At 40.6% G+C, this 23,882-nt stretch overlaps 1 protein-coding gene across 1 annotated transcript in view; it reads left to right on the top strand.

The window, feature by feature from the left end:
* LOC133538166 (contactin-associated protein-like 5) overlaps positions 1-23,882 on the top strand; it is a 309,867-nt gene that overhangs the window by 43,658 nt on the left and 242,327 nt on the right. Inside the window, exons 2-3 of the mRNA XM_061879527.1 lie at positions 19,710-19,820; positions 23,469-23,662. Coding sequence (XP_061735511.1) covers positions 19,710-19,820; positions 23,469-23,662 — 305 coding nt within the window. The remainder of the gene's footprint in view (positions 1-19,709; positions 19,821-23,468; positions 23,663-23,882) is intronic.

The raw sequence follows: 23,882 nt of genomic DNA, 5'->3' as shown, positions 1-23,882 counted from the left end.
CAACTTCACCACTATAGTCGTATTTTTTGCGCTTGAGAAAATGTTCTATGACTTTAGCTCCAAACTTCTTCTGTGGGTTTGACGTTGTCATTACTGACACAAGTGGTGGAAAAGTGCATAACACCTGAGTGCCGCTGCGCTGATAATTTTTTGGGGGTCCGACGATGATCAAGAACCCCTGCACGGAAGTATATTTTCACTGAACTTCAGGTGTGAGTGTCTGCGCGGAAAAGAAAGGCGAGTGCGATCCAACCGGGATCAAAAGTCTGATCCGGGTTCCTTGAGACGATTATCCGCAAAAGCGCTTTGCATAACAACCCGACTGTGGTGTGCGTCAAGATGGCACACCAACGCCCTCATTTCCCCCCAACCGACATGAGCTCCGCCAACAATTTGAGTCCTGGGATAAGACGGCTTGATCTACTTTCGTCACCCCCGGAAATCGGGATTAGCGAAGCGGGGGCTGGGAGGGGCGGGGGGATCTCTCGGCCTGCGCTAGCAATCACGGCAGGTCAGTCGGAATGCGGCGGAGACGCTGTCAGCGCGGCGGTGTTCATCAGATGGACAGCCTGTTGCCGCCAAGCGCGTTCCGCTTGACCAAGACTAATACATCTTCTCAAACGTAATGATTGTAATCAAACCTCCGCCGGTTTTTCCTTACACTCCGCCATTGTGGCGCCAACGCAACAACTCACTCCATCCCGACAGGGAAGTGGCCGCTCTTATCGTGGCGGGAGGTGTGGGATTGACAGCTTTGGACGCTGATGTGCGCGCTTTGAAGGGTCAGCGCACGGGTTAATAGACTGTTTGAAGTGTCTGAGCGCCAGGCCTTGTTATTCCCGATAATCCACCCTTTCAAGCACCGACGCCGACAGGTAAAGACGCGCTTTGGGCCTGACACGTATCAACCGCGATTCGCCCCCCTCAAGGTGGACGGATCCAAGTCGGCGGCAGAATAAAGAAAGGACGGAGAGGAAGTTGTGGCAACGAAGCATCGATCACTTCCACCGCCGACACGGCATCTTGCTTGGAGGCAATTCCTCCCAGAGGACGCGGTGGAAATGGAAATCATCTGTTCCAGGGTCAAACTGTGTGCATAATTCGAGGAGTTAATGAATATAAAATATACAGATCGCACCTGATGTTTTTGCAGGTGCGTTAATGATACTGATTAGTTTTTAGCGCACCGTGTATAAGCCACACCCACTAAATATTAGAAGAAAAAATCATATTGTTCACATATTAGCCGCACTGGACTATAAGCCGCAGATATATACGTTGTGAAAAGAGTTATTGACACAGAAATATTATGTAAATGTTTATTTACATACCTTAAATTATTTCCAAACGGTGTCTGGAACACAGCAGTAAAACGGCCGATGAAACAAAACAGAAGTCACCGTCATAGACCCACTGGCTGTGCAAGCTAACTCGACAATCAGCTAAACAGACTCAAAAAGAGGAGGGGTCCACCCCCTGGCTAGCTCTCCAACTCCACGGTGACGTTTTGATGAATTTACGAAACTGAAACACACTCGTAAACGTGTTAGCACAGTAGCTAATGCTCACCACGCGAGCTTGATCAGATCACGGTAGCGCGTACAAATGTGCATGAAAACACTGCGGTTTAGTAAGTAAGAGTCGTTTTAGTTATATTGTAAAACTTAACAAACGTTGCTTGAAGTGGTGAATGACGAATAATTTCGAAAGCTCAGCCTAAACCAGGGGTCGGCAACCCAAACTGTAGAAAGAGCCTTCCTGGACCAAAAATACAAGAACAAATCCATCTAGAGCTGCAAAAATTAAAAGTCTTATATAAGTGTCATAATGAAGGCAACACATGATGTAAGTGTCTATATTAGCATACTATAAAAATGACTTTAAAATTATTATATAAGTGTTATAATGAAAGCAACACATGATGTAAGTGTCTATTTGTTATATAAGCCTACTATCAACATGACTTTAAATGTCCTAGGTAAGTGTTTTTAGGAAGGCCATGAATTACCATGAATTGATTAACGTGGACCCCGACTTAAACAAGTTGAAAAACTTATTCGGGTGTTACCATTTAGTGATCAATTGTACGGAATACGTACTGAACTGTGCAATCTACTAATAAAAGTATTAATCAATCAAAGGCAACACATGATGTAAGTGTCTATGGTAGGGGTTTCCTTGCCTTTATGTGGGATCTGAACCGAGGATGTCGTCGTGGCTTGTGCAGCCCTTTGAGACACTTGTGATTTAGGACTATATAAATAAACATTGATTGATTGATTGATATTAGCTATATTAGCCTACTGTCAAAATGACTTTAAAAGCCTTAAATAAGTGTTATAATGAAGACAACACATGATGTAAGTGTCTATATTATCTATATTAGCCTACTATCAAAATTACTTTAAAAGTCTTATATAAGTGTTATAATGAAGACCACACATGATGTGTCTATATTAGCCTACTATCAAAATTACTTTAAAAGTCTTATATTAGTGTAGTAATGAAGACAACACATAATGTAAGTGTCTATATTAGCCTACTATCAAAATGACTTTAAAAGTCTTATATTAGTGTAAGGTTTATTCAGGTGTACTGGAGAGGAGGCTACGCCGGATAGTCGAACCTCGGATTCAGGAGGAACAGTGTGGTTTTCGTCCTGGTCGTGGAACTGTAGACCAGCTCTATACTCTCGGCAGGGTTCTTGAGGGTGCATGGGAGTTTGCCCAACCAGTCTACATGTGCTTCGTGGACTTGGAGAAGGCATTCGACCGTGTCCCTCGGGAAGTCCTGTGGGGAGTGCTCCCTGTACGATCAGTGTCAGAGCTTGGTCCGCATTGCCGGCAGTAAGTCGAACACATTTCCAGTAAGGGTTGGACTCCGCCAAGGCTGTCCTTTGTCACCGATTCTGTTCATAACTTTTATGGACAGAATTTCTAGGCGCAGTCAAGGCGTTGAGGGGTTCCGGTTTGGTGACCACAGGATTAGGTCTCTGCTTTTTGCAGATGATGTGGTCCTGATGGCTTCATCTGACCGGGATCTTCAGCTCTCACTGGATCGGTTCGCAGCCGAGTGTGAAGCGACCGGAATGAGAATCAGCACCTCCAAGTCCGAGTCCATGGTTCTCGCCCGGAAAAGGGTGGAATGCCATCTCCGGGTTGGGGAGGAGACCCTGCCCCAAGTGGAGGAGTTCAAATACCTAGGAGTCTTGTTCACGAGTGAGGGAAGAGTGGATCGTGAGATCGACAGGCGGATCGGTGCGGCGTCTTCAGTAATGCGGACGTTGTACCGATCCGTTGTGGTGAAGAAAGAGCTGAGCCGGAAGGCAAAGCTCTCAGTTTACCGGTCGATCTACGTTCCCATCCTCACCTATGGTCATGAGCTTTGGGTCATGACCGAAAGGATAAGATCCCGGGTACAAGCGGCCGAAATGAGTTTCCTCCGCCGTGTGGCGGGGCTCTCCTTTAGAGATAGGGTGAGAAGCTCTGCCATCCGGGAGGGACTCAAAGTAGAGCTGCTGCTCCTTCACATCGAGAGGAGCCAGATGAGGTGGTTCGGGCATCTGGTCAGGATGCCACCCGAACGCCTCCCTAGGGAGGTGTTTAGGGCCCGTCCAACCGGTAGGAGGCCACGGGGAAGACCAAGGACACGTTGGGAAGACTATGTCTCCCGGCTGGCCTGGGAACGCCTCGGGATCCCCCAGGAAGAGCTAGACGAAGTGGCTGCGGAGAGGGAAGTCTGGGTTTCCCTGCTTAGGCTGTTGCCCGCGCGACCCGACCTCGGATAAGCGGAAGAAGATGGATGGATGGATGGATATTAGTGTAGTAATGAAGACAACACATAATGTACGTGTCCATATTAGCCTACTTTTAAAATGACTTTAAAAGTCTTATATTTGTGTAGTAATGAAGACAACACATGATGTACGTGTCTATATTAGTTATATTAGACTACTATCAAAATGACCAAATCTTTGTTGACAGAAATGTTGAAATTTTATGTGTTCTACACATTTTTACAACATTGGAAAAAGTTTTTAAATCTCTCAGAGGGTGAGATAACTCCTGGAAATGACTTACAACGGCCGAATGTATAGATGGGGCGGCATGGCGTAGTGGGTAGAGCGGCCGTGCCAGAAATCTGAGGGTCGCAGGTTCGCTTCCCACCTATTGACATCCAAAAAATCGCTGCCCTTGTGTCCTTGGGCAGGACACTTCACCCTTGCCCCCGGTGCTGCTCACACTGGTGAATGGATGAGGAATGAATGATTGGTGGTGGTCGGAGGGGCCGTAGGCGCAAACTGGCAGCCACGCTTCCGTCAGTCTACCCCAGGGTAGATGTGGCTACATATGTAGCTTACCACCACCAGGTGTGAATGAATGATGGGTTCCCACTTCTCTGAGCGTTTTGAGTATCTAACAATAGAAAAGCGCAATATAAATATAATCTATTATTATTATTATTATTATTATGTGTCCAAGTTGAAGGAAACGACAGGCTGTAATGGATTTATTACAAGCTTTGCGAGCTGGGTAATGTTTGCTGTGGTCTGGAACAACATGGTCCTCAAACAACTATCAGAAATGCAGCCAATATTGCATACAGAACGTTTCATGAGACATGCAAATATAAATGAAATACACTGAGAACATAAGTAAAGGAAATAAAACGAGACATAATAATGCAGTATTTATATACACCTAGCCTAAATAGCATGCTAGCATCCATTAGCTTGCAGACATGCCTGATTAGCACTCCACACAAGTTAATAACATCAAGAAAGCTCACTTTTGTGCATGCACGCACAGTATAAAAGGTTTGGTGGACAAAATTAGACAAAGAAGGAGTGGCATAAAACACGTATTTCTGTGGCAGCGTCAAAGTTGTTCATGTAAACAAACTACAGTGTGTTCAAGGACCGGCAAAATTAGTTGGACAAAACGGAGCTTGTCAAATACTCTCATCAGTGAAGCATACACACAAAGATATTAAACAGTGGACTTTCTAACAATTGGGAAGGTTTGTGTCGTGTTTGTACTCCTACAGAAACCACATCCATCTTTTTCCATTTTCATACTATTAGGACGGCGCTAAATCTAAAGCAGCGGGTTGCCGACGTCTAAACATTAGAGAACACCGCAGCATCAGTGAACTCGTCCAAAAGATGCCGCCATAGCATAAATAATGGCACAAATTTTCAGTGTCTTTTTTTATTTTTTTTAAGTATTGTCAAACCTGTCTATAGCGACCACTCCAGGGAAACCAAGAAAGTGACTGCTATATACAGTTTGGCCACCAGTTTGAACTGCAGTACATGTTGATCTTCAAACAATTACATGTACGTGTGTATGTTCAATTTGAACATGAGCAATAAAAACACCAATCCTACGCGACACTGCACACATCACGCACAATTCGAACATAAATTACAAGCCAAAAACAAAAAAGTTTACGATCACGGCCATGAAAACAACAAAAACAACCCAACAGTGCTCGTTCCTGATCACAGACATTAATTGCAGCACAGAAAAAAAACAATCACAAGGAAACATTCTTATTTCTTTCATATCATCAATTTTCACAGACTGTGGCAAATTTTGACAATGGTGTCTGCTATACAAAGTCAATTAAACTGTTTTGGGATGCAAAATGAGCAGAGGTGGGTGGAATACCAAGAAAATTGTAGTCAAGTACTATTACTTTGGAAAAAAATTACTCATGTGAAAGTAAAAAGTAGTCATCAAAACATTGACTTAAGTCAGAGTATTCTTTTGTGTATATATATATATATATATATATATACACACACACACAAAATAAGTACTAACCGCATTAACCATAGAAGATGGGACTCATAAATAACTGTCGACAAATACATACATTCTTGTTAAATTGATAACTACATATTTAACTAAACTGTCAATAAATTTAATGTGCAGATGAAAATACAGCTTCCCCACCTTAGTCATATTTTTTGCACTTGAAAAATGTTTCGATGACTTTTAGCTCCAGACTTCTTCTGTGTGTTTGATGTTGTCATTACTGCCACAAAAGGTGGAAACGTGTATTACAACTCAGTGTCGCTGAGCTGCGAAACAGATCTTCTTTTTGTCTGTCTGACTATGATCAAGAACCCCTGCACTAAAGTATACATTTACTAAACTTCTGCTACTTTTTGCTAGTTTGAAAGTAATCATTGAATATTTTTTTTTCTGCCTCTCATGTCACTTTTTGCAGTCTGTACGTTTTTTCTATACGCTATTTTAGTCTGATTTGTCAAATAATTCAGTTTCTTCTATTTTCACATCTTCATGTGAAGTTGTAGTTTCCATGCTCTAATGCAGTGGTTCTCAAATGGGGGTACGCGTAACCCTGGGGAATTTGAAGGTATACCAAGAGGTACGTGAGATTTTTTTTTAAATATTCTTAAAATAGCAACAATTCAAAAATCCTTTATAAATATATTTATTGAATATTACTTCAACAAAATATGAATGTAAGTTCATAAAATGTGAAAAGAAATACAACAATGCAATATTCAGTGTTGACAGACAGATTTTTGTGGACATGTTCCATAAATATTGATGTTAACAATTTCTTTTTTTGTGTAGAAATGTTTAAAATTAAGTTCATGAATCCAGATAGTTCTCTATTACAATTCCCAAAGAGGGCACTTTAAGTTGATCATTACTTTTATGTGTAGAAATATTTATTTATAATTGAATCACTTCTTCATTTTTCAACAAGTTTTTAGTTATTTATATATCTTTTTTTCCAAATAGTTCAAGAGAGACCACAACAAATGACCAATATTTTGCACTGTTATACAATTTAATAAATCAGAAACTGATGACATAGTGCTTTATTTTACTTCTTTAACTCTTTTTTTCAACCAAAAATTGTTTGCTCTGATTAGGGGGTAGTTGAATTAAAAAAATGTTCACAGGGGGTCCATCACTGAAAAAAGGTTGAGAACCACTGCTCTAATGTGACTGATGGCCAGACGCAGTGTGCCTCTCGTACACTAGAGGGCGACTGTGGTCATTTCAGCTTATTTAGCTATGTTTGATGTAAATACAATAGAATAAGATAATTTTACATGCTAAAAAGCTAGCGCTCTTGACTCTAAAGCTATGGATCTAACAGGTAAGTTCAACTTCCAACTGCTTTTTAGTGTTGTTTTTATTGTTTTAATGTGTTTAATTGACACGTGTGGGTATTACAATCACCAGAGACGTACAAAAACATTGATTTTTTTTTTTTAGTCAATTGTGTTAGGAGGTTTCTGCTTACCAGTTGTCTCAAACAGTCGGGATGTGCTTGGGTCATGTCACGTAATTAAAGTGTCTTCTTTGGGAACATTCTGATACTTATTAAACAAGTAGGTTTCTATTTTATCATATACTTTACACAATACCGACCTTAAGCTGTTTTCTACAGCTTGTGCTTGTTTGATTGATGAAATGGGATCTGACGTCATTACTGCTTACGTCGGATTGGCGGAACGGAGTCACGTGACTATGCCTGCCGGAAGCAGGGTCACGGATATTGCTACCAAAAATCTGTAAAAACTATGATGCTATGCCCCAAATATAAACTATTTATGGAACTTGTGTGAGCCTATACTATACACATTACTACATATATATTAGGGGTGTGGGAAAAAATCGATTTGAATACGAATCGCGATTCTCGCTTAGTGCGATTCAGAATCGATTCTCGTTTTTAAAAAAATCTTTTTTTTTTCATCAATCCAACAAACTAACACATAGCTTTACCATAACAATGCAATCCAATTCCAAAACCAAACCTGACCCAGCAACACTCAGAACTGCAATAAACAGAGCAATTGAGGAGACACAAACACGACACAGAACAAACCAAAAGTAGTGAAACAAAAATGAATATCATCAACAACAATATCAATATTAGTTATAATTTCAGCATAGCAGTCATTAAAAATCCCTCATTGGCATTATCATTAGACATTTATAAAATTAAAAAAAAGAATAATTGTGTCACAGTGGCTTGCACTTGCATCGCATCTCCTAAGCTTGACAACACACTCTGTCCAATGTTTTCACAAAGATAAAATAAGTCATATTTTTGGTTCATTTAATAGTTAAAACAAATTTACTTTATTGCAATCAGTTGATAAAACATTGTCCTTTACAATTATAAGAGCTTTTTTTTTTTAAATCTACTACTCTGCTTGCATGTCAGCAGACTGGGGTGGATCCTGCTGAAATCCTATGTATTGAATGAACACAGAATAATTTTTAATCTGAAAAATATAGTTTTTGAATCGAGAATCGCGTTGAATTAAAAAAATCGATATATAATCGAATCGTGACCCCAAGAATCGATATTGAATCGAATCGTGTGACACCCAAAGATTCGAAGCCCTAATATGTATATACATATATATATATATATATATATATATATATATATATATATTTTATTTTTTTTTTTTTTTTTTTTTCCATTCCACTATAATTACTTTATTAAATTAACAACCCTCTGGTGATGTATTGTACTGTTGTTGTACTTGTTTTAATTGTCCTTGTTCATATGTCTGTTTGTAAATGTTGAACTTTATAAATAAAGGTTTTTTTTTTTTTAAAAAGAAGGATTTGTTGTTGAAAGTCCATCGAACCATCCATTTTATACCGCTTGTCCCTTTTGGGGTTGCAGTGGGTGACCTAATCTGTAATTATAAATAGTTGTGATATAAATAAATGTTGCAGTCGGAATTAAACTCAATGTAACGGAGTAAAAGTAAATAAATAAATGCTAAATGGGTTGTACTTGTATAGCGCTTTTCTACCTTCAAGGTACTCAATGCCCTTTGACACTACTTCCACATTTACCCATTCACACACACATTCACTCACTGATGGAGGGAGCTGCCATGCAAGGCGCTAACCAGCACCCATCAGGAGCAAGGTTGAAGTGTCTTGCTCAGGACACAACGAACGTGACGAGGTTGGTACTAGGTGGGAATTGAACCAGGGACCGTCGGGTTGTGCACGACCACTCTACCACTGCGCCACGCCGTCAATGTAGCGTCTCTTCTAAAAAAAAAACTCAAGTTCAAGTAAAAATTATGTCACATTAAAACTATTCTGACAAGCACAATTTATCCAAAAAGTTACTAAAGTAAATGTAACAGAGTAAATGTAGCATGTTCTTACCCACCTCGGAAAATAAGTGGTCGCCGGCAGGTATAAAAAAAAAATATAGATCTACTTTTTTCTGTGGGGGAAATTTTTGCGGCCGCTATCGGCAAGTGACCGCCACAGACAGGTGGCCGCTAACACATTATGGCCATCAGCGAAGGAAAATTGATATATTAGCCCCGCCGTTTTATAGGCCGCAAGGTTCAAAGCGTAGAAAAGAAGTATCAATCAATCAATCAATGTTTATTTATATAGCCCTAAATCACAAGTAGTCCGGAATTTACAATAGTTTTGTTGTAGTTGTAAAAAAAAAAATATATATATATATATATACAGTATATACATACAGTATATATATATATATATATACAATAATCGGTCTATTTCTAATAAAAAGGAGATCTGTTCCTAACCTCCTAAATGTAGCAAAACACATCCTTTCAAATCAAAACAGTCAACCGGGGGTGTCCAAAACTTTTTTTCACACTGAAAATGTAAGAATGTGGGGGTCATTTTGTTTAATTTTTTGTTTACTTTCAAAAACAGTACAATATTTAGATGTAAAAAAAAACAACCTGCAAGTTAGATTTGTGTCAGCAGTAACAACAATTCAATATTTCCCCCTCACATTACGCCTTGTTTCGTTAAAAAAAAAAAAAATCCGCTTCTGGCCACAGACGACCCCCTGGGGCTGCACTTTGGACACCCCAGCTGTTGGCGATGCATGAAAGCAGTCATTAGTCACTAGTTCTTGTGTTCTGAAGGGTAGACACTGAGGGCCCGATTTTCTAAGATCCAAGTATTACATTTTAAAAAGGATCAAATATAAAATTGGTGTGCCCTAGTGTGCCGTGTGCCCCGCCTTCCGCCCGATTGTAGCTGAGATAGGCGCCAGCGCCCCCCGCGACCCCGAAAGGGAATAAGCGGTAGAAAATGGATGGATGGATGGATGGGTGTGTACTAAGACCGCTGATAAAAAGTACAAAAGTGCTGGATGAGGATTTTGAGTGTCACCATGAAGTGTCACAATTTACTAGCCATCACGCTCCAACTTGTGTTGTTGTGTTCTGTTTTGTAACACGCAGCCCACACATTTACTGGACTTTTAGAAGCAAAGTGAGCTGCATCAGAAACTCCTTTTTTAGCATGCCAAAGGTGCAATGACCCAAGTGCAAGAATTTTGTATTTATTTTTTATATTTTTTTTATATTTTTTTAAAGGAGTTATATTTTGATTTGTTTCTCCTATATTAGAAAAAAAACACCAGCAGACACCAAAATGAATTGATTGATTTCATTTTTGGCGTCTGCTGGTTGTGAATCAGCCCCTGAAGTCAACCAGCAGCTACAAAATGTAATTGCTAGAGAGACGATACGTCCAATTTTTTTGTCGACAATCCAAAAATAGTGACACGCACACGGGCAGAGGATATTTTTCTGTCCTTTCCCGAAGCCGTTTGTGCGTAACTATGCCAGTTTGCACGTATTTTCCAAACGTGCTGAATACATACGTAAAACACAACGGCTGCAAACGGTTTCAGGTTTGATAAATCACATTGCGAGCACTGAATAATAACATTTGCATCCCCTCCTCCCAGTATTGTGGGCGTTCTAATAATCAGCATAAATTATGCAGATTCATGAAGACAGACACAATCAATGGATTGCACTCCCTATTTTGCAATCTTCGAGCTTCATAGATCCGCTTTGTGCGCTAATAAGTTTGCATGTGTTTTTACTCGCAAACCCCAAGTTTATGAACACAAATCATGTTTAAAACCTCTATGGTGGAAATTCTTCTATTGAATATCATGAAAATAGTTGATGCAACAAATGTGTGGAACCAAGAAGAGAACTGTGATAATAAAATAGATATTTCATTCCTAATATAATTATTAAACAACAAATATGTAACTGTCAGCCAATAATAATGCAGTCATTAAGTATAACTAATTACATTTATTTTATTTGGTATGAAATAATTTTAAATGTCACTATTTTTCCTAATGTAATTAAGAGAAAAAAAAAGACAAAATAATGTAGTTGCCATCCAATGTTGATTTTGTATTTACATTTTTAATATCTAACTAATTTCCCGCTCAATTGCTATCAAATAATAGTTTATAAATGTCACTATTAGTTTCTGAAGTTTGTAATAAAATTATTTAAAAAAAACATTGCCTTCATAAAATACATTTTTAAAATGTAACTTATCTAATTTTATCCTTATTGCCAAAGAATAATCATTGTGAAATGTCATTATTTTTTTCTGATTTAATGCTTTTTTTTTTTAACAATGCAATGTCAAATATTAAAATGCAAATAAATTTAATTATAATTTTAATTGTCATCAAATAGTTTTCTTAACTTCATATGAGAACTCCTTTGTCCCACACGCCATTAGACTGTACAAATCCTCTCTGGGACGGGGGGCGGGGGGTACTAGGATGACAGGGGATGCAAAACATTAACAGTGCAATACGTTTTCATAACATGGTCACTACTGCCTACTTTGTCTTGTTATATTCTTATTTTTCGGTTATATTGTTATTCCCATTGTTTTTATTCTTTTTGTAATATTTCTCTATTTTGTTTCCTTTTAAACCCCCATTATTTACTTTTTACTCTTTTTTAAATTGATCTCAACTCTGTACACTGCTGCAGGAATTTTAATTTTCCTGAAGGAACTCACCTGAAGGAATCAATAAAGTACTATCTATCTATCTATGATAAAAAACAATTTCAAATTTCAGGGACGAGCAGTACGAAATGGATGGATAATTGAGCCATTATGAAAAATATACTGAACTGATGTTTTATTTCAAATCTCACACACACACACACACACACACACACACGTTTGTGTTAGGTCTTGGCAAGAATGTAGACTCTAGTTGTAGATGAGAAATGATTGACGCAGGCTTTTTATTCGACAGTTTCTGAGAACTCTTCAGATAGAGTAAATAAACAAAAGGCTATGAACTGTAGACTTCAACACTAGAGTAAAAAAGGAAATTTAGCACAGGGCGTTAAACAATAAATGGAAAATCATTTCCTAGGGAGGAAAAAAGGCGATAGCAAAATCTACACAGATCCAATAATCAGAAAACTAAGAATCTACAATTAATTGCACCAAAAGTAAAATCGCTTGCGAAGAGGAGACAAAAAACTATAAACAGAACTACACTAAAAAGGGCTAAGAAAACTACAATTTAAAGAGCTCCAAGAGGAGGGAAAAAAAGAGGGCAGAGCACTATGAAAGTAGCTCCAAAAAACTGATCAAAAAACTTTATCAAATCAAAATCACTCTTCTTCAGAGGGTACCAAGAAAGCAAAGAATAAAGCAAGGCAATACTTAGCCACTTGGACAAGACTGAAAGACGGCTGGAGGTACACGATTAGAAGATATACTCTGGCAACAAGAGAGGGGAAGACGAGGGCTATATGCACACACATGAGGGAGGGTGACACAGGCCGGCACAATCAGGCAATCAGGAAAAACATTGGACAGGAGGAAACGTAAGTGGCCTGAAATGAGAGGAGGATTAGACTTTTAACAGAAAACAGGAAGTTTGTTAGACAACCCCAAAACAGGACTTCCCTCACCGCAGTGTGACAGTTTGGTGTATGGCCAATGCTTTAAGTCAACCATTCATTTTCTACCGCTTGTCCCTTTTTTTTGGGGGGGGGGGGGGGGGGGGGGGGGGTACTGAAGCCTATCTCAGCTGCATTCGGGTGGAAGGACAAGTCGCCAGCTCATCGCAGGGCCAACACAGATAGACAGACAACATTCACACTCACATTCACACACTAGGGCCAATTTAGTGTTGCCAATCAACCTATCCCCAGGTGCATGTCTTTGGAAGTGGGAGGAAGCCGGAGTACCCGGAGGGAACCCACGCATTCACGGGGAGAACATGCAAACTCCACACAGAAGGATCCCGAGCCGGGGATTAAACCCAGGACTGCTCAGGGCCTTCGTATTGTGACTAACCCCTCTCCACCGTGCTGCTGCTTTAAGTCACATTTTTGGGTATTTTATTTTAAATTTGAAAAGAAAAAAAACACTGGAATATTTGGAAAAATGTATAAAACGGTGTCAAATAACTTGAACAAGAAAAAAATCTGTTTTGTATCCGGGATTTTATTTCCATAAATAATCATGTAAATAAAAATAAAAAAATCTGTTCCAGCGTCAAACTGTGGTCACCCATCCATCCATCCATTTTCTACCGCTTGTCCCTCTTGGGGTAGCGGGGGGTCGCTGTAGCCTATCTCAGCTGCATTCGGGCGGAAGGAGGGGTACACCCTGGACAAGTCACCACCTCATCACAGGGCCAACACAGATAGACAAAAAACATTCTTACTCACATTCACACACTAGGGTCAAAGCTGTAATAAATGTACAGGCAATGTTGTAAGTCCCAATGCACTGTATTTCTTTATTTTTGTAGTCATTATTTTATTTTAGGTATGAAAATAAATCAACCACTGAAAACGAAAATGAAAATAAAACAGTGTCAACTAACTTTGATAAGAAAAATGATGATCTGGGTCTTGGAAACTATTTTATTTCCATAAAAGAAAGACAATGTAAATAGAAAAATATTTTTAGGGTCAAACTGTGGCCACCATAAACACTTTATTAAATGTGCAGGCAATGTTTTAAGTCACTTTTTTTATATATATGAATCCACCACTGGAAAACAAAGAAAAATTTAATTGTGTCAATTAACTTTGTTAAAAAAAACTGATGTTCTGGGTCCTGGACAATATTTTATTTAAAAAATAAATGGTGTAAAAAGAAAACAATCCGTACCAGGGTAAAACTTTGACTATCATAAAAGCGTTATTAAATGTACAGTTAATGTTTTAGGTCTCACTTTATTGTATTTATTAATTTTTGTGGTATCCTTGTATTTTTATAGTTATTATTCAACCACCAGAAACATATGAAATAATAACAAAATGATCACAATTCACTTTGGTAAGAAAAATTAAGTTCTGGGTCTTGTAAACCATTGTATTTAAAATATGTATGTAAAAAGCCTTGCCAGGGTGTACACCGCCTTCCGCCCGATTGTAGCTGAGATAGGCTACCGCACCCCTCGCGACCCCGAAAGGGATAAGCGGTAGAAATGGATGGATGGATGGATATAAAAAGCCCTCCCATGTGGTGGCGACTAGTCCAGGGTGTACACCGCCTTCCGGCCAATTGTAGCTGCGATAGGCTGCAGCACGCCCCGCGACCCTGAAAGGGATACGCGGTAGAAAAATGGATGGATGGCTAGATACATTTAGAAAGAAAAATGATCTGTTCCAGTGTAAAAGTCTATTATAAAAACTTCACAGGTAAAATGTTATTTTATTTATATATTTTCATAGTGATTATTTTATTTTATGTGCGAAAAGAAACAAACCACTGGAAAACATAAATAAGAATAAAACTGTGTCAAATAACTTTGATAAGATAAATAATGTTCATGGTTTTGGATATATATTGTTGTGATCCGGCTTCCGGATCACACATCTCTAGCATGTTTGTCTTTTTTGTATTGTCCTACTATGTTTTGATCATGTTTTGGACTCTACCGATCCCGTTTGTTAGCGCACTTCCTTGTTTTGTATTGTCACCATGGCAACCTAAGTATGCCTCCTGCACGGACTCATTACGCACACCTGTTTTGAATTATTTGTGTTGTATTTAAGACCACCTGCTACCTTAGTTCCTCCTGGCTGTTTTGTTTGCTACTTGCAACACGCACGTTGGTTCTTATTTTTGTAATCACTATTGCTAAGTCTCGCCTTAGCTTTGCGTGCGCTCTGCACCTCTATTCCTGTACTCTGCTCTCGTTGCTAATTATTAGCATAGCTCTCCGTGCATTCGGCACGCCTTTTCTTTGCATTTTGTACCAGTATTATTTTTGTTTTTGTATTAAATCTAATCTTACCTGCAACTCCTGCCTGTCCTGGTCCTCTTGCATCCCTGGGGTAGCAACACGCATCCATTATGCCTCGCCATCGTGTCAGAAAACAGCCAGCACAACGCCGCCTCGCAGTGGACCACCAAAAGTCTTCCCTTCGCCAAGCCGCGAAGACTTTTTCCCCGGACAGCAGCGCGCAGACAACAGCCCAGTACTCTTCCCTGAGGTTTGGAAGTTTTGTTTTTTCTCCATATTCCAACCACTCTTCCGACTGGGCTGTAAGGCCAGGGCATACCTCCGGCCCACCGGTCCATCACGGTGACGTCATTTCGTCAACGCCCCCTGGTGACTCAATACCACCCCCTGTCGATGATATTTTTTCTGAGGATTTTTATATTGTTGAGTCTTATTCTCAACCTGTTTCAAATATTGACTATGATTTTTTGGACTCTATAGACACAACTAAGTTCTATACAGATGTTATTTCTAGATGCAAACTAAGGCAACATGAGCTACCTACTTTTCTTCCTCCACCTCTTAAGCCCCGTTCCCCGCCCAAGTCTGGGTTTTTTTCTCCTTTTTCAAAAGGACATGTTGGTCAACTTAAAGGGGAGGAGTCTGCCCACCTCCAAACCTCACACCACCCTCCCTTAAGGTCAGTCCCTGACCATAGGGAACGGGTCTGGGATCCCCGTCTGGAGGGAGGGGCTAAGGCCTATAGCTTTGGTGGGGAAGTAGCTCAGATGCTAACTGTCAAACCGCAGCCTCCTATGAGGCCACCTCCACCGATATTCCGCTTAGCTCCTCCTAGTAGACCTCCTCCACCTGTGTTTCCCCCGGTCAAGCCACTAAGGCCACCTAGACCTCCTCCACCGACTTTTCGACTCGCTAGTCCACTACCTCCAGTGCGCCCTCCACCACCGGTGTTCAAGCCTAGTCCCAGTCCTGGTCCGACTTCTGGCCAACATTGTAGATCAACTCGTAGACTGAGTCGTAGTCCGAGTCCTAGCCCAAGTCCTTGTTCAAGTCATTCTCTTAATGGTAGTCCAAGTCCCGGTCCCAGTTACGTACCTTCGTGTAGTCTTGATCGTAGTCCTTGTCCTAATTCCCCTCGTGGTCTTAGTCCTCACAGTAACCCTGGTCCTTGCCCAAGTCCTTATAAAAGCACTAGTTTGATTGTAAGTACTGGTCCTCACACAAGTCCTTGCCCAAGTCCTAGTGTTAGTCTAAATCCTCATAGTAGTCCTAGTCCTCCTCTCTGCCAGTCTCTTAGTGCTCCTCGGCTGACGCCGACTCCTGCTCCTCGGCTGACGCCGACTCCTGCTCCTCGGCTGACGCCGACTCCTGCTCCTCGGCTGAAGCCGACACCTGCTCCTCGGCTGAAGCCGACACCTGCTCCTCGGCTGAAGCCGACACCTGCTCCTCGGCTGAAGCCGACACCTGCTCCCAGTCTGGTTCTCACACCAGCTCCCAGTCTGGTTCTCACACCAGCTCCCAGTCTGGTTCTCACACCAGCACAAACTCCCAGTCTGGTTCTCACACCAGCACAAACTCCCAGTCTGGTTCTCACACCAGCACAAACTCCAAGGCTGGAGCCCACTCCGGTACCAGCACCACGACAGGTACCGGTGCCAGCTCCGTGCCGCCAAGCACCGGTGCCAGCTCCGTGCCGCCAAGCACCGCCGACGACGGGGCTGGAGCCCACACTAGCGCCGACGACGGGGCTGGAGCCCACACCAGCGCCGACGACGGGGCTGGAGCCCACACCAGCGCCGACGACGGGGCTGGAGCCCACACCAGCGCCGACGACGGGGCTGGAGCCCACACCAGCGTCGACGACGGGGCTGGAGCCCACACCAGCGCCTCCGACGACTCCTGCGGCTCCCAGGCCGCCTCCGACGACTCCTGCGGCTCCCAGGCCGCCTCCGACGACTCCTGCGGCTCCCAGGCCGCCTCCGACGACTCCTGCGGCTCCCAGGCCGCCTCCGACGACTCCTGCGGCTGCAGCACCCGCATCATCCTCGCCAGCTGCACTCGGGCCTGCTTTGGCTGCAGTCCCCGCACCCTCGTCTGCTGCTTCCAAGCCTGCTGGGATTTCGGTGCTGAGGCGTCGTCCACCACGTCGACCACGGGCGTGGCCTCTGCGAGGTCATCCTCCTCGCCAGATACTCCCTCCTCCATGTCGGCCACGGATGTGGCCGTGCCCGGGTCGTCCGCCTCGCCGGGCACCTCATCCTGCGAGGCGGCCACTAATGTGGCCTTTTCGAGGTCGCCCGCCAAAACTTTTTCGGCAGCAGCGTTCCACCCGCCGCCGCCACATGATGTGTCCTCGGTGGATTCGGGGACATGCGATCTGGCGACCCTCCACCGTGGACTCCTTCCGCCCTCCCTTCGTTTGTGAACTTTCTGGTTTTGGGAGGGGGTTCTCTTTATTGCAGTTTTTTGGGGGCATCTGGGATCTGCCCCTTAAGGGGGGGGTAATGTTGTGATCCGGCTTCCGGATCACACATCTCTAGCATGTTTGTCTTTTTTGTATTGTCCTACTATGTTTTGATCATGTTTTGGACTCTACCGATCCCGTTTGTTAGCGCACTTCCTTGTTTTGTATTGTCACCATGGCAACCTAAGTATGCCTCCTGCACGGACTCATTACGCACACCTGTTTTGAATTATTTGTGTTGTATTTAAGACCACCTGCTACCTTAGTTCCTCCTGGCTGTTTTGTTTGCTACTTGCAACACGCACGTTGGTTCTTATTTTTGTAATCACTATTGCTAAGTCTCGCCTTAGCTTTGCGTGCGCTCTGCACCTCTATTTCTGTACTCTGCTCTCGTTGCTAATTATTAGCATAGCTCTCCGTGCATTCGGCACGCCTTTTCTTTGCATTTTGTACCAGTATTATTTTTGTTTTTGTATTAAATCTAATCTTACCTGCAACTCCTGCCTGTCCTGGTCCTCTTGCATCCCTGGGGTAGCAACACGCATCCATTATGCCTCGCCATCGTGTCATATATATATATATATATATATATATATATATATATATATATATATATATATATATATATATATATATATATATATATATATATATATATATATGTGTGTGTGTGTGTGTGTAGGTTACTACTGACGTTATTAATATATATATACATATACATATATATATGTATGTATGTGTATATATATATATATATGTATGTGTGTGTTTGTGTAGGTTACTACAGACGTTATTAATATATATACATATATATATATATATATATATATATATATATATATATATATATATATATATAATACATATGTACAAAGAAAAATAGTCTGTTCCTTGGTCAAACTTTGGCTATTATAAAAGATTTGTTAAAAGTCACATTTTATGATATTTTTTTGATTTTGTAATTATTAATTTATTTTAAGTGAAAAAGTAAATCAACGACTGAAAAACATAAAAAATAGTATGACTGTCTCAGTTAACATCCATCCATCCATTTTCTACCGCTTATTCCCTTTTGGGGTCGCGGGGGGCGCTGGCGCCTATCTCAGCTACAATCGGGCGGAAGGCAGGGTACACCCTGGACAAGTCGCCACCTCATCGCAGGGCCAACACAGATAGACAGACAACATTCACACTCACATTCACACACTAGGGCCAATTTAGTGTTGCCAATCAACCTATCCCCAGGTGCATGTCTTTGGAAGTGGGAGGAAGCCGGAGTACCCGGAGGGAACCCACGCATTCACGGGGAGAACATGCAAACTCCACACAGAAAGATCCCGAGCCTGGATTTGAACCCAGGACTGCAGGACCTTCGTATTGTGAGGCAGACGCACTAACCCCTCTGCCACCGTGAAGTTAAATTGTTTAAAAAAATATATTTTCTGGGTCTTGGAAGTGATTTATTCCCCAAAAATATAGTCTCTTCCAGGGTCAAACTGTAGCCATCAAAGAAGCTTCATTAAATGTGCTGGCAACGTCGCATTTTTACATGTTAAAAAAAAAATCTGACCACCAAGTGGACAATTACTGTATTATTACTTAGGAATAAGTTCCTGCAAAGTTTGTTTAACTTTATTTTTAATTAGGTTGCAGTGTGAAAAAAAAAGGCTGTATTTAACGGCAAAAACATGATAGCTTAGTAGCCAGAATGTTACCATACATTTTACGCTGGTTTTTATGCCAGTTGAAAAACGGTGCCACTGTTACTTTTACGGTAACAACTGACAGTTTATTAAAACATTTTGACCGTTTTTACAGTACATGACTGCAAACGGAAAAGCATTCCCTCTTTCATTTTGACAGTAATATGACAAGTTTTAACGTCAAATCTACTGACTTTATTTTGAAATACTGAACTGATTATTTTGAAAGCTATTCTTGTCGCTAGATAAATCCACTGATCCAATGGCGTGATTGATCAAATATTCCGTACATTCTATATTGGTGCTTGTGTATGCAAATATGCAAATATGGCGCTGGAAGACTTTCAAAGGCTTTTTTCTAGTACAAGCAAATTAGAGCGACTTTATTGCATCTCGTTATCTGCTGCCAGCTCATTTGCATTGTTTACCGCGACTAAAAATAAAGTCTTGTCCCCTTGCAGATAATTGCCATGGTCCTTTGGTGTCCGCACTGCCGCGCTCATCCTTCCAGAGCTCGTCGCAGTCGTCGGTGGGCTACGCCGCCCACAACGCCAAGCTGCACCGGAGAGACGGTGAGTCAGTCGGAGGAGCCTGGATGCTAGCAAGTGTCTGTTAGCATCTGTTAGAATCGTTTAGAATCTGTTTACACTATCAATTTTTTTTGTTTACAAACTTATATTATAGCTTTGTGTTTTCCCTGTTACCAAATACAAACCGTATGATCAAAAACTTAAAAACGGTACAAAAAACATAAAAATACAAACCATACAATCAAAAATTTAAAAACTGTACAAAAAAACTTCAAGAAAAACATACAAATATAAACTGTACAATCCAAAACCTACGGATTCAATCTATATAAGATCTCAAATTTACAAATACAAATTATCCGATAAAAAACGTGCATATGCAAACTGCATGATGACCACCGTACAAACGGTACGATCAAGAATGTACAAATACGAACACTACGATCAAGAATGTAAACATTATATAAATGATAAATGATGAATGGGTTGTACTTGTATAGCGCTTTTCTACCTTCAAGGTACTCAAAGCGCTTTGATACTACTTCCACATTTACCCATTCACACACACATTCACACACTGATTGAGGGAGCTGCCATGCAAGGCGTTAACCAGCACCCATCAGGAGCAAGGGTGAAGTGTCTTGCTCAGGACACAACGGACGTGATGAGGTTGGTACTAGGTGGGGATTGAACCAGGGACCCTCGGGTTGCGCACTGCCACTCTTCCACTGCTCCACCCCGTATATGAACAAAAACATACAAATACAAACTGTACGATCAAGAACATCCAAACAATCAAGATCGTATAATTATAAACTGTACAATCAAAAACATCCAAACGATCAAGATAGTATAAATACAAACTGTACGATCAAGAATGTACAAATTGCACACTCAAAACGTACAACGTACGATCAAAATGTACGAGCAAATTATCCGATCAAGAACGTGCTTATGCAAACTGTATGATGAACAAGGTACAACAGGTATGGACAAGAAATTACAAATACAAACTGTACGATCAATAATTTACACAGGCACACTGTGTCATCAAAAAATTATAAATACAAACAGTAAGAGCAACAATTTACCAATACAAACTGTACGATCAAAACAAACAAATACAGACAGAGCCATCAAGAATGTAAAAATTGTACTACTAAGAACGTACAAATACAAACTATACAATCAAAAACATTCAAATACAAACTTTATGATCAAGAATGTACAAACAGTATAATCAAATAATTTACAAATAAAAAGTATATAGTCAAAAACCTACAAATACAAATTGCAAGCGCAAGACCATTGGATTATAAACTTTAATGATCAAGACTTTTTAATATACAAACTGTACAATTAAAAAAATTACAAATGCAAAATCTACTATAAAGAAGTACAAATAAAATTTGTATGCAAACATATAAATGTAAACAAATACGAACTGTACCCTCAAAAGCGTACAAATACAAACTGTACCATTAAATACGTACAAATAAGAACTGTACCATCAAAAAAGTACAAATACAAACTGAACCAACAACAATTTACGTGGACAAGAACATTAAATTATAAACATTAATGATCAATACCTTTTAATACAAAAATTGTACAATGAAAAACGTATTAATCCAAAATATGCAATGCAGAAATACAAATAAAAATTGAATGCAAATATAATCAAATCCAAACTGTATGATCAAGAACGCAGAGATTCAAACTGTACGATCAAAAATGTACGAATACAAACTGTTCGATAAAAAACGTACAAATAAAAACTGTACGATCAAAAACATACAAATACAAACTGTACAATCAAGAACGTACAAATACAAACTGTACGATCAAAAACATACAAATACAAACTGAACAATCAAGAACGTACAAATACAAACTGTACGATCAAAAACATACAAATACAAACTGTATGATCAAAAACATACAAATACAAACTGAACAATCAAGAACGTACAAATACAAACTGTACGATCAAAAACATACAAATACAAACTGTATGATCAAAAACATACAAATACAAACTGAACAATCAAGAACGTACAAAAACAAACTGAACAATCAAGAACGTACAAATACAAACCGTACGATCAAAAACATAAAAATACACACTGTATAATCAAAAACATACAAATACAAACTGAACAATCAAGAACGTACAAATACAAACTGTACGATCAAAAACATACAAATACAAACCGTATGATCAAAAACATACAAATACAAACTGAACAATCAAGAACGTACAAAAACAAACTGAACAATCAAGAACGTACAAATAAAAACTGTACGATCAAAAACATACAAATACAAACTGAACAATCAAGAACGTACAAATAAAAACTGTACGATCAAAAACATACAAATACAAACTGAACAATCAAGAACGTACAAATACAAACTGTACGATCAAAAACATACAAATACAAACTGTATGATCAAAAACATACAAATACAAACTGAACAATCAAGAACGTACAAATACAAACTGTACGATCAAAAACATACAAATACAAACTGTATGATCAAAAACATACAAATACAAACTGAACAATCAAGAACGTACAAAAACAAACTGAACAATCAAGAACGTACAAATAAAAACTGTACGATCAAAAACATACAAATACAAACTGTACAATCAAAAACATACAAATACAAACTGTATGATCAAGAATGTACAAATCGTATAATCAAAAACCTGCAAACACAAACAGTAGACTCAAGAACATAAAATGATAAACGTTGTATCATAACAACAACATGACTGCAATTGTTAGTTGTGTATGCACGCGCCCTCTAACGGGTACATGTGCACACAAATTACAAGAACGGCAAAGAAATTCCTCGTATCAACAAGGATTTGAACATCCATCCATTTTGTACTGTTTGTCCCTTTTGGGGTCGCAGGGGGTGCTGGAGCCTATCTCAACTGCATTCGGGCGGAAGGCGGGTTACACCCTGGACAAGTCACCAACTCATCACAGTTAGACAGACAACAGTCACACTCACATTCACACACTAGGGCCAATTTAGTGTTGCCAATCAACCTATCCCCAGGTGCATGTCTTTGGAAGTGGGAGGAAGCCGGAGTACCCGGAAGGAACCCACAAAGTCACGGGGAGAACATGCAAACTCCACACAAAGATCCGAGCCCGGGATTGAACTCAGGACTACTCAGGACCTTTGTATTGTGAGGCACATGCACTAACCTCTGTTCCGCCGTGCTGCCCAGGATGTAAACAATTTTATATAACCAGTAATTGTACCAAAAGTATTCATTTGAAAAACGATATGTTCTGTTAAGCCACTAGTTATCACTTAGCTAGCGCGTTAGCGTTTTTGTTACATTTTTCAGTTCATAAAATGTAACTTTGAGCAAGTTGCAGACAGCCCCTCTGACCTTGCAGTTTCAGTGCGGGGGGGAGATAAGCTTTTATTTTGAAAGGCAATCTTAGACTGGATGTTGCAGACGGCCAAGATCAAAGGTGAAATTTGTGGGCTGATGTTTATGAAAAGACTTTTATCGGCGACGTTCAAGCGATGCTAACCTTTGCAAGGTGATCCCAGGGCAGTGACTCAGCTTCCCACCACACGCTTTGACAAAATCAATGGCCCATCGATTGCCTGATTCTTTCTATTCCGTTTTTTTGTTTGGCTTTTTTTTGCCGCCAGGGGCCGGTGGGTGGTCGCCGGCGGCGAGCGACAAAGAGCCGTGGCTCCAGTTGGACCTCAGGGAGCAGATGGAGGTGACGGCGGTGGCCACGCAGGGATGCTATGACAGCTGGGACTGGGTCGGCGCTTACCTGCTGCTCTACAGCGACACGGGGCGGGCCTGGAGACGCTATCGCCACGACGACGGCACAGAGGTCAGTGATTGGCGGACGTGCTCGGGCGAAGGGGAACACACATGCTAATTGTATGCTAGGTTTGGAAGGGGATTCATATCGCCCTATTCGTTGCAGTATACCTGACACATGAAACGTGACAAATTTCACCGTAGCCGCCGCATGGCAGTAGAGTGTTTTGCGGCAATCCAACTTTGACCACGGCATCAGTTGGTGTGTAGGGTGGCGCTTTCCATTGTTT

The sequence above is a fragment of the Nerophis ophidion genome, linkage group LG19, assembly GCF_033978795.1.
Source record: "Nerophis ophidion isolate RoL-2023_Sa linkage group LG19, RoL_Noph_v1.0, whole genome shotgun sequence".
Lineage (NCBI taxonomy): Eukaryota > Metazoa > Chordata > Actinopteri > Syngnathiformes > Syngnathidae > Nerophis > Nerophis ophidion.
The sequence above is the reverse complement of the archived record's forward strand: the minus strand, read 5'-3'. Positions and strand labels throughout refer to the sequence as shown.